The 12,119-nt window shown below is 39.5% G+C and overlaps 1 protein-coding gene across 1 annotated transcript in view; it reads left to right on the forward strand.

Moving 5' to 3' along the window:
* Positions 1 to 12,119, forward strand: part of GRM1 (glutamate metabotropic receptor 1) — a 2,398,293-nt gene that overhangs the window by 788,786 nt on the left and 1,597,388 nt on the right. Inside the window, exon 2 of the mRNA XM_078649207.1 lies at positions 3,478 to 3,727. Within this exon, the coding sequence (XP_078505333.1) occupies positions 3,478 to 3,727 (250 nt within the window). The remainder of the gene's footprint in view (positions 1 to 3,477; positions 3,728 to 12,119) is intronic.

The raw sequence follows: 12,119 nt of genomic DNA on the forward strand, positions 1-12,119 counted from the left end.
AATTTCACTTTGAGTGGCTACATATTGCTCTTTTACAATGAACTAATCCACACACACAGTAGTTCCCTTCAGTGCCAGTGTTGTTTTTTTACTTTATAATTACTTTATTGTGAGCGTAGACCGCAGTCAATGCTTTATCTGTTCCTGTCCCCTGACAATACTGTTGTAAATTCCTTTTGATGTGTTCTTTGTTTATCTGACTGCTTTTGCTTCACAGCATAAATGATTGTGCCATTCGAAACTATTCTCTATTAAGCTATTCTCTTTTTTCTATGCATTCAGTACACATCTTGAAGACTTCAGTAGTATAAATGAAAATTCATAAGTGGGCAATTCTTCAAAACACATTTATTCTGGGCTCAATTTCCCCAATGTTTTTTTTTAATAAACTTTGCCCAAGAAGAAAATCAGTCTTTATCATGTTGAATTGCAGAACTTGTAGCTGTTTTGTATTTCTTTCTTTCTTTGCTTCTTTCCTCCTTTTTTCCTTTCATTCTTCTTGCAGTCTTTCTGTTCTTCTTTTAATTTTCAGTTTCTTTTTTCTTCGTTTCCTTTCTTGCCATCTTTCTTCCTAGCTTCCCTTCTCTTTTTCCATACCAATTCTTTCTATCTTTCCTTCTGTCTTTCTTTCCAGTTTTCCTTCCTTCTTTCTTTCCATTTTTCTTTCCTTCTTTGCTTCTTTCTTCCCTTATTTCTTTCTTTCTTGCTTTCTTTCCTTTATTTTCTTCTTTCATTACTTCTTTCCTTTTCTGCTTCTTCTTTCTTTCTTTTCTTGTTTCTTTCTTTTCTCTTTTCATTCTTTCGATCTTTATTGACATATTTCCATTTTTCGTTTCATCTTTGCTTCCTTCTTTCTTCCACTTTTTGTGCCTTCTTTCCTTTTTTTTTCTTTTCCTTCATTATTTTGTTCTTTCTTCTTTCCTTCCATCTTTCTGTCCGTCTATCCTTTCTTTCATTCTTTCTTTCCTTCATTCTTTCTTTCTTTCTGATTTAGTTCTTTGTTTCTTTCCCTCTATCATTCTTTCTTGATTTCTTACCATCTTTCTTGCATTTATTCTGCTTTATTTCCTTCTTTATGTCCTATTTCCTTCTTTCTTCCGTATTTTCCTTTTTCTTTTTTCTTTCCTCCTTTCCTTCCTTTTTTCTGTTTCTTACATTCAGGTTTTTTCTTCTTTGTTTCTTTCTTTCTGTCATTCTTTTCTTTTGTACTTTCTTTTGTTCATTTATTTCTTCCTTCCTTCTTCCTTCCTGTCTTGCTATCTTTTCTTTCTTTCATTCTTACTTGCATTCCTTCTTTTATGTTCTTTTTGCTTCCTTTCATGCTTTCTTTCCTTTTTGCTGTCTTTCTTTTATTCTTTTTTGCTTTCTTCCCTTCTTTCCAGTTTTGTCACTTTTTTGCCTTTTTTCTTTCTTTCTTTTTTAATTTCTTTCACTCGCAAGCAAGAGACTGATAACCAATGGTAGGACGATTGGCTTTTTCAGGTCAGGGTTAGAAAATACCTTTACTTTTTAATAAAATGATGTGTATAGATAGTTAATGTAGGGGGTTTCAGGCACTCTTCATCCATTGGTCTGTGGTTATGTGATTCACATTTTCTCCAACCCACTCAAGCATGCATCAAGGGAAAGGTGTCTGCCCACTTCAGCTTTGGGCTGACTTCACTATGAGTTACAGCATGCTACCCTTTCATATTGAGAACATCCACACACAAAATAGTTCCCTTCAGTGCGACAAAGTCCTATGCTAATGCGTACTTTTTGAGACCAAAAACAATTTTCACCTTTAGTCAGTTTTTTTAAATTGTCAAACACCTGGCAACTTCTATAACAAAAATTTTTTGCAAGGACCATGATAAAACAGGTATTGCCAAAAGGCTATCAGACAACACTAGACCTATGGTTAATGCTTGTTAGTGCATGTGTTGGCTTTCGTGTGCAATTAGTTTAATCCAACATTTTCAATGGCAATATGTTTAGTGGTAAAGGGGTGCAGTCTGTGAAACTTTGAAATGGCTAATAAATATTCATGTGTGTCCAATATTATTTTATGCCAAAATTCATTGGCCACTTTATTATTGTTCTACTCGTTCAACTCATATTGGAGGGGACCTTACCAAATTTCTCAATGGGAGGAATAAGCAAAGTCAGCTATGAAGGAAATTAAATTATATTGTACAGAATTTCACTGGTGTTTCAAGTTGTGTACATCTTCCTTACCAAAGCGATGCATATAGATTTAAATATCATGTATGAATATATTTATGTAGTTGCATCTCTGCAGAAAACAAGTATCTTTTGTAAGTAATCTAAAGAGTGTAGGCAATTCAAGCTACTCGCTGGAGTAACCAATATTGAAGTACACTTTCACAATTTCGGCCCAAGTTACAAGTTGCATGATGCTGGCAGGGTGCAAACTCTGCACACGCAATTACTGTTACCTTGCAGTAAGGTTCTCATCAGTACAATGCAATTTTGAGTTAACCCCTCAGAATGTGGAATAACTGTGTGGGCACTCAATTACAACTCACCATTCTATATGTTATTCTCTATTCTGAGGGGTTTAATCCACACATTTAACACCTGCTTTGAGCAGGTGCTAAATGTGTGAGGGCGCTTCTTCTTGGAGTTGAGTTCGAAGAAGAGGGTAGGGAATAATAATTTTGGTAGTGGAAGCACTGTATGCTCATTCATTCCGTTCACCATAAAAAAAAACCTGGGTGGGGTCAAGTTTGCAGTCCTTTCTGCTTTTGCAGTTGAAGCCTGGAGCCATTTTACCAGTCGGTATTTGTGGTCGGTATATCAGGTCTGATGGTCCCGCACCAGGGAAAAACAGATCTGGGTGCCTGGTCAGTCATGATCACAGACCTGCCTACTCACACGGTGCTTCTGTGCGTCACACGATGTCAGTTCCCTTCACACAGTCATCTGGTGAGAAGCTAATATCACACAGTGGCAGGGAAAAACTACTGTAAACCACTGGGAAGAGTGGATTTCCAGCTTGTCTTAATGTTAATGGGTGTGAAAACACCCGAAGACATTCGCACTATCCTAAGGCAAGCTTGTTTTTTGGAAGATGGGGTGTGGTGGGGGAGGGTGCAAATGTGCCTTTTAGGTAGTTCTTACAAGACCCCGCCCCCTCCAAGGGACCACCCCTCTTCACACAGTGAATTTTATTTTTAAGTTGGCAGGTGTGTGAGCGGGAGGATCAAAATTTCACACAAGAACTCCGCGCTGCCCACCTGTCATCAAGGCCTTCCTATTTTAAGCTCCAAACTACTTTGTTTTAGACTTTCCCCTCTTCCTTTCAATTACTTCCCTCTTTTCTGTTTATCTGTTAAAACAAATTTTCCACTGGTACAGTGATTAAAAGCTTATATTAACTGCGTTGCTAATACATAATTGCTTTTGTGTGGCATTTTTTCGATAACAAATCGAGCATCCATGTTTATACGTGTGTTTTCCTTATTATGTTTTCAGGGAATTATGGTGAGAGTGGAATGGAGGCCTTCAAGGAGCTTGCAGCCCAGGAGGGTTTGTGCATAGCACACAGTGACAAAATCTACAGCAACGCTGGCGAGAAGAGCTTCGACCGCCTACTAAAGAAGCTTCGAGAGCGCCTGCCCAAGGCCAGGGTGGTGCTCTGCTTCTGTGAGGGAATGACTGTCAGAGGCATCCTCATGGCGATGAGGCGCCTCGGCGTCGCTGGAGAGTTCCTGCTCATTGGAAGGTAGGCCGCGAGAATTTTCTTGTTTGACTAGGAGCTTGCAGCTGGCAGCAATTGGTTCAATAACAGCCATTTAAGCGGGTTAATGTACATTTTACAAACTACCTTTTCGGATTCGTAGCGCTTCATATAGAAAAACAATAGACTGTTCCTTCGTAAAATTAAACTGTTTTTTAGAAGTAATGGTATATTATGGCTTACCATGCTACGAATATGTAAATCTAAATTCGCATATCGTTTGCTCACACGTTGGTATAAAAAATGTGGTTTGCCTGTTGTGAAGAGCTTGATTGTAAATAGCAGGTCTTCCTTGTAAGAACATATTTTTAAACATTTTACGAAGGTTCCGATCCTATCTACTTAAGCTGAGTAATTCTGTTTTGTCGTACTGCACAGTTAGTTGTTACATTTTGGGGGCGATTCCGATCTTGTTGGGAAAGCCCTCCGTCCGAGTCGGATCTGGAGTGCTTTCCGACCGACTTGCACTCTGGAGCTCCGAACACCCAAGTTTGATGCGAACATGCGCTTTTGGACACAAGTCGCTCGGAGCCCCATTGAAGTAAATGGGAGCCTGTTGTACGATGTGTACATAGGCTCCCATTGACGAAAAAGGTATGTTGCGCAAAAGGGCACCCCCCTGTAGTGGGGAAGTGTCAGTGTCACCCGCACCTTACATGCACGTGTTGGGGGACCCTTGGGCCCCCCCCTGTGACCTACTTATAAGGCTACGGGTGAAGGGGGGCCCGGCGCAGACCCCCAAAGTCCGCTTCCCAGAGCTTTTATCAGTCGGAAATGCCGTCTTGATCCGGCTGTCCCAATCTTGCATCGTACTGGCTCGTTTGAAAATTGCCTCTATTGCACAGCACGGTTCACTTACGGCCGACACGAACGGAGTGATCCGCACCCAGAAACGTGTCGGTCAGCAATTTCACGTTTCCCGCATCGTACTTGCGCGCTCGTACAGTTGTACGAGTCTGTCGGAAAACACACGTCCGGCTCGTACTTTTCCTGGCAGAATTGCGTTCGGAGCCATTCCGGGCGAGATCGGAATCGGCCCCTTTAAGTGTGACAATGAGGATTAGTTGGTAAAGTAAGTATCCTACAGTAGACACACTTATATTCTTAGATCCTAGTCTCAAAACTTGTTCTACGTTACAAAAACACAAGAAGCTGGCAAATCCATTTTGAACTATTTTGATGGATACAGAATTGAGCCCTACACCTTATCACACAAAATGTGCCAAGGCACACAAAGATGAAATAGTTTGTGGTTCACTTTAGCACACTGTTTTTGATTTTAGTTTGTTTTACAAAGGAATTGAAGATTTTAACAATAAAAACACATTTTTTTAGGACACATTAAGTCAAAATGTTGTTCTTTGTTTGCCTCACATAAAATATTTAACAAAGTGATTTTACCTCAAGCTTAGTAGCTTCTTTCCCATTTGAACAGCTGAGAACATAATTTGCTCCGTTTCTTTTTACACAAATACAACGCAATGGAGTCATATCCTCCTGGTCCAAGTTTTGCCTTGGTTCACACACTATTTGCCCTGTTTCCTCTTGTAGCAAACATGGGGCAAATACAATTGCCCAGTTCACCTTTTTTCATTAGCGCAACATTTTTGCAGTACTGATCTTCAGATATACATGACTTGTCAATGTTTTGAGCAGAGCATTTAACTGTATATGGTTAAATCCTTGCCTCTTCCTAAAGGATCTTTCTCTTGTCGCACTTCATGGCACACGTACTCAAAATTAAAAGGATTCATGGAAGCCGACGCCTAGCTGAACACCCAGGGCCGGCTTTAGTGCTGGTGGCGGCTGGTGGCGGCTGGTGCAATAATCATTTTTGGCACCTCCACATCCAATGACAGCCCCCTCGTATTCTCTCACTACCACCAAGCAAAAGTGCCCATCATCTCTCTAATCATACATTATTGCTAAACACAGTGCCCCTCCTGAGGTCAGTGCCTAATGCGGCTGCACCGGTCGCATTGCCCTAAAGTCGGCCCTGTCAGAGCACGGACTACTCCATATGGAAAGTACTATTGAAAAGCAGCAATAGAGAAACATCGAAAGACAGTAATTTTTTGTATGCTTGGAAATATCTTGGAAATAGCAGTAGTTGTAGGAAAGTGTTTTAGATATATTGTAAAGTGACACCTGCTATTTGCACCTGCTCAAATTAATCATGTGGACTAAAGTTACTAAGAGACATCATGGTTATCTTAAAATGTGGTCCCAAAAGGCTAGCCCCCAAATCCAACTTATGTGGCTTAACCTGCTTTATCGTATATGTATTGGCACCCACATTCTAGATTTGTTTGGAAGATGTACCCAGTTTATGCACCACGTGTAAATAAAAGCCTAGAAGCACTGCTCCAACACTACATGGGGGCGCAGGTTATAAACGCAGCCCTATTAATGTCCAGCTGTTTAGTCTGATTGCATGAATACAATTTGCTGAGCCGGAAAGTCTACACTGCACATCTCGTTTTGAGCATGATGACTGTGCTGAAATCATTTTGGGATTTTTATAATAATGATTTGAATAAATACATTTCTTAGACACTCAAAGTGAAATGGAACAAAGATACACGCAAAAGAAAACAGAACAGAAAAGCATTATTCACAATTTCAGTGTTATGTGGAGTACCAAAAATTGGAAATGAATTCCTACTACAGACATCTTCCATGTTTGTAGACAAAATGTCAATATTCTGAAAAATAAGCTATGCAATATCTTTCCATTTTCCATTCACATAAAGGGAAGCATGTAGCCAACCAAACACAATTTTGTTTGTGTTTTTTTGTAACATTGCTTCACCTTGAAAAATATCAATGCTGATAACCCTCCATGCATGGCCAGAGCTCATGGCCTAAGGTTTCATCCTCTACCCAGTTTCAGATTGGCACAGCTGCAGACTGTGTCCATTGTTCATTTGGGGCAGGGATAATTGGTACAGGAAATATCTGAAGACTTTGGTGCTATGGCTGAGAAACCCTTCACACTCAGAGGCCATGCACAGCAAGATCTGGGGGTAGAGGTTTAACTATTAGAGATGGCTGGAGGTCATGCTTTGTGACCATTGGCTACTGTGGTTGTGGTAGTGGGTGCAGAACCTCAACAAAGGCCATGTGCTGTCCCCACTCGAAATGGCAGGCAGGTACCAACATGTAGCATTTTTCTAATTTTTGTACTCATTCGACTATCAGTTTATACCCCACTCAAAGAGTTGAGCCTATACCTTCGAAATCAGACTGCCTGATGTACATACTTGGTGAATATTTTGGGCTACTTCAGAGGTCGACCCATATTTCAGCAAATCTAAAGTGTAATCATAGGACAATTGTGATTTGTTTGCCAGGTCATAAAAGGTTTCCATGTCTTTTCGAGTGAAGTTACCTTGCGTTCCTGGTCCAATCTACTAATATAACACACAGACATAAGCCAATCTTACATCAATGGTGGGCCGAGGGTGATCCACTACTTACAAATTTCCCATCTTGCAAGCAATATCAGGAAAAAGATCAATGACATACTTCCTGCTCGACTTATCACATTGAGATAGTGGGTCAGACCCAAATAAAATAAATCACACACTGTCTTGGGCCAATGATTTCCTTTAGGACTTTACATACATCGCTCCAAAAAGATGCTAGTGCTGGGCAATATGCTTATCATCAGCTCCAGGCCAGCCACATTTCCTACATCTTGGAGTCTCTTGGGTAAATTTGGCCAGTTTCATAGGGGTTCAGTTGGCTCTATGGAGAGTAAATAAGTGATTATTTTTTAATAGTGCAGTTTTCTGTAGAATATAGTAAGTTCAGAGATGCTTGTTATAGTTGTTCTTTCGCCAGCCCCAGAAGCTTCTTTTCCCACAACAGATCCGCCGTTTTCTTATATTCTGCAGCGATGATTCTTCAATACCACAGAGAGACGTCTTTGTTAAGTTGCCACGTATCCCCTAACCAACCAACGAGGTCTCTCTAAGCCCAATAGCTCACCTCCGAAGCATAGCTGCAGGTATTTGAATTTTGAGACTCCTCCATTTGAAAGATCTAAAAACTCCCGCCAAGTGATAGAAGCAGCTCCATCCCTTCGATCCCCCACGTAGAACAATTTCCATTCTGAAGAGTATAGCTAAGATTGCCTGTGAGCCACGTGGAAGTACAGGGAGAGTCCCAAATGGGTACCAGGTCAGCATAATATTGTATCCCTAAGGCTTTCTTCACATACACCCACGCCTTAAGAGCTGTAAGGAGTACCTTCAATCTAACTTGTTTGCAATATTTCAGGTCCCCAAACTGAAACAATACTTTTTCAGATCCAGTTAGGTCTAGCATAGCCATATACAATTATCCCATGTAGGATTTGTCTGGTTTTCTGGCCTGAAGCCAAAAGTCTTTAAACTGAAAAGCATAGGACTATATTTGAAAATTGGCAGGAGCCAGACCCCCTTGCTTTAACATCCATACCGGGTTCTCACTGGCCCACATCAAGATCTCTGTTTTCTCCCTCTTTATTTCATAGCCAGACAATTTCCCAAATTTCTTCAGAATGCTGCTCAAGTCTGGGGACAGAATACTCTGGGGTTGTAGTATTATGATTATGCCATCAGCATATAACACTATTTTTATGGATATACCTGGGGCTTCAAAAGGGAGCATAGACTTATCGAGACAGATCATTTGATCGAAAGGCTCAATATATAGGTCAAAAAGAGTTTGCAAGAGTGAACACCCATGCCTGTTGCCTCTGGATATCTGAAAGATGCAGAAATCTCACCATTAATTGGGATCCTGGCTACAGCTGCCTTATATCGAGTTTATATAGACTTGATGATACTACTGCTGGAACCATAGCTCTGCAATACTGCCCGTAGGTAGGTTCAGTATAGTCTATCAAATGCTTTTGGAGCAACAACCATTGCGATCATCAATGGAAGTTTGAAAGTCTCAGCCATACCTAAGACCCTAATAAGGCGATCAGTAAATTTGTGTTGCTTACTACCTGGGATAAATCTCTTCTGATAAGGATTAATTATAATTTGGAGAATATTTGACAGTTTACAAGCCAAAATTCCTATAAAAATTCTATAACACAGTTTAGCAGCAATATAGGTCTGTAAGAATCTGCTCTTGTTACATCTCTGCCTGGCTTAAGAATCATAACAACTATAGCTTCATGCCAGGAAGGAGAAATATAATCGTTGCCTAAATAGATTGCAAAGAATAAAGCTTTCCAGAAAGTAACCAGAAGAATGAGCAACTGCTTATAAAATTCAGTAGGGATTCTCTCTGGACTAGGTGCTTTCTCATTTTCAAGTCCTTTGACCAGCTCCCTGAGCTCTTCTTCTGTAACCTCTCGCTGAATATCTGTATTTTGCTCTTCCGAGAGATGTGGAAGGGTTTTATCCTTCAGCCAACCTTCAATCACCAATGGGTCCAGATCTATATCTTCAGTGTATACTAAGCTAAACTTACCTTGCCTGTCTGCTTTTATTTCCTCTGCTGAGTTCAGAACTCCTGTATCTGACTCGATAATTCATTCAACATAGTTCTTGCCGAGCTCTGCCTTCGTCTTCCAAGCTAATAGAGCTCCAGTGTTTTAACCATACTCAAAGTGCTGCAACTTACTGGCCTTCCACATATCTTGCAATTTTCTCTCTATACTGATCTTATATTCAGATTCAAGTACATCCCTTCAAGGGGAATTCAGTTTGAATGATTGCATTCAATCAGAATGTAGTTCTTGAATCTTCTGCTCAATTTTTTGCATCCAGGTCTCTCATCATTTTGCCTTTTGATATTCCGAAAATGCAAGATTTGTATAACGCACCCTCTAATATAAGCCTTTTATGAGTCCCAAAGCGTGGTTCCTCTAGCAGAAACAAACATTATGAGCTAAAAAATATTTTGTCAACCTTCTTAACTCCTCAATGACCCACTTGTCTGAAAACCCACCTTCCAGGAGTCTTTAATGTTTGTAGGTTCAGAGACAGCAAGACAGCTGAATGGTCAGAGATTATTGCTAGAATGTGGCATACTGACTGGAGTAAGTGAGTTAAAAATCTATCTAAGAGAGAAAAATCTATGTGAGAACAGTGGCCATATTTTCTTATATAAAAAGTATAGCCTCTCTGCTTTCCCAACCTCTCACGCCAGATATCTATTAACCTTAGATCTGCCATCATATCTTTTAACCTCTTTCTGACTTTTTCCATACTTAAGTGGTTTGACTTTGATGTTCTTTCACATTCCTTAACGAAGATGACATTAAAACACTGCCCACCAGGCAAGGTGATGTGCTGCCTAGCATGCAAGATAATGGGCTGCCAAATGCTGTTGTAGGGTATCCAGATAATGTGGGTCATCACAATTTGGCCCAAAGCGTAGCATTAACAAACCCAAGATATTCACTAGTAAAACTTTGTTAAAGAAGCATTATGGTTGGCTAGTTAGATGAGAAAGTAACATATCTAATAAAACACACAAAGTCTCCCTTAGAGACTTTAGTTAAAGGCATATTTTGGTAATTATAAAACATCTGAGAAAATGATATCCCAGAGGCCTGGTTAGCTGTGCAACCATAATGCTCCTGGCACACTTCTCCTGACTTTGCTTTTGTTTTCACAGATATACCTTTGAATGACATAACTTTGGTATCACTGGTGACTGGTCACTGGTATCACTGGTGACTTGTCACTGGTGATCACAACATAATCTTTCCTCAGTGGAACCATAGGTTCATTCTGCTGTACTATGTGTACTCTATCCATCTTCATCAATGGTATGACTGTGCTATCAAATCTAAAATATACCATTAATATCTATTTCTACACAATGTCCATGCACCTGTCTTATATTCTGATGTAAGCTGTTTATGCAGCTTGCAAACACCTCCCTATTCCTAATTAAGCACTTGCTACAGACAGGTGGCTTTGATTGAGGAAGAGACAGCAATTAATACCTTCATGATCATCCTGGCTTCACATCACAATCTTAGATTTAAAAAAAAAAGTTTTGCAAAACTATGCAATTTAGGGATCATTCACCAATCAAAGTTAAGTTCACCTGCATGTGTTTGGGGAACTATGAAAATGCTAATGGATGGAAAGAAATTAAATGAATCAATGTAAGTAAATACTTTATAGGATTTTCTTACAGACGAGCCCAATCCAAATATTTCTGAACAAAAAATGCATGCCTTCCTTGGTCTAATTCAAATAAGATTGGATGAGCAAAAGCTTCCTAGAAAAATGGCTCCTAACCTGTAGCCCATAGACCCATGGGGATCGGTGGCTCCGACTCAGGAGCTGTAAGACTATTTATAAAATCAAATATTATAAGAATTATTAAATATATACACAAAAAAGAGGAACATTGAAATTATAAAAAGCTCTGCAAACTTGAACGTATCTGAAATCGGGGGCTAAAAAATAAGTCTGTATCCTTAACTTGATTCATGGGAGCAGCAAAAGTACAGCAAGTATGCATGACGTATGGCTTGATTTTAAGCACTAGTTTGCTCTGGCAAAAAAAAGGATTTATTGGGTGCAATAAAGACAAAGCGATATGCTAGTGTCTAGCACGTTGCTTTGTCTTAGAAAAATAAAGCCCCATTTTGAAAAGCCACAAACATTCCCGTAACATTTTATTTTTGTATTTTTTTTTAATAAATAAAATATATATTAATTTGTGCATTTGCTGTATACTTGTTTCTGTAATTTCGTGGAGAAATTGCTTAGACCAGGTTCCTCTGCTTCCAGTAATGATTCAGCAGGGGTCCGCAGGAGTCAAAAGTTTAAGAAATACTGACCTAGATTTCTTCCTTCCTACTCCATCAATTATAGAGGCAGCAGTGGAAGGGAAATGTTGCTACTATGTGGCTGAATATAGATGTTCCTTGATTCTTCTTGAATATCACTTATTTGGAGCCTATTTCCTTTTAGAAGAGCTGGGGTAGAATAAAAATTTGTTTCACTGTGATACAAAGTTGCATGTGGCCATAGAAGAATGTCTCTCTGTAGTTTTACAACACTCTTTAAGAAAACACTATTTTTTTTAGGGCATTCCTGGTGTAGTATATACAAATTATTTTGCAGTACTTAAAGTTACTTCAAACTATTTTAAAGAACTGCAGCTGGTACAAATGCAAGAGGAACTAAGCATCTTCATTATAAGTGTTCTCATACTTTCCTGGTCCTGTAGTGTATACATTAAAATCTCTGGATCCATAAAAAAGAGTAAGTCTCTAAAGCCTTGTGGTGGAAGGTGTGTCCCTTTCATGTAATATAGATACAAGTATGTGAAATCAATGTGAACGTTTGATCACAAGATGGCTGCTGAGGAACAGTCGAGATGGGCATAGACAGGAACCATTTGTTAA

Source organism: Lissotriton helveticus, chromosome 6, assembly GCF_964261635.1.
Source record: "Lissotriton helveticus chromosome 6, aLisHel1.1, whole genome shotgun sequence".
In the NCBI taxonomy this organism is placed as follows: domain Eukaryota; kingdom Metazoa; phylum Chordata; class Amphibia; order Caudata; family Salamandridae; genus Lissotriton; species Lissotriton helveticus.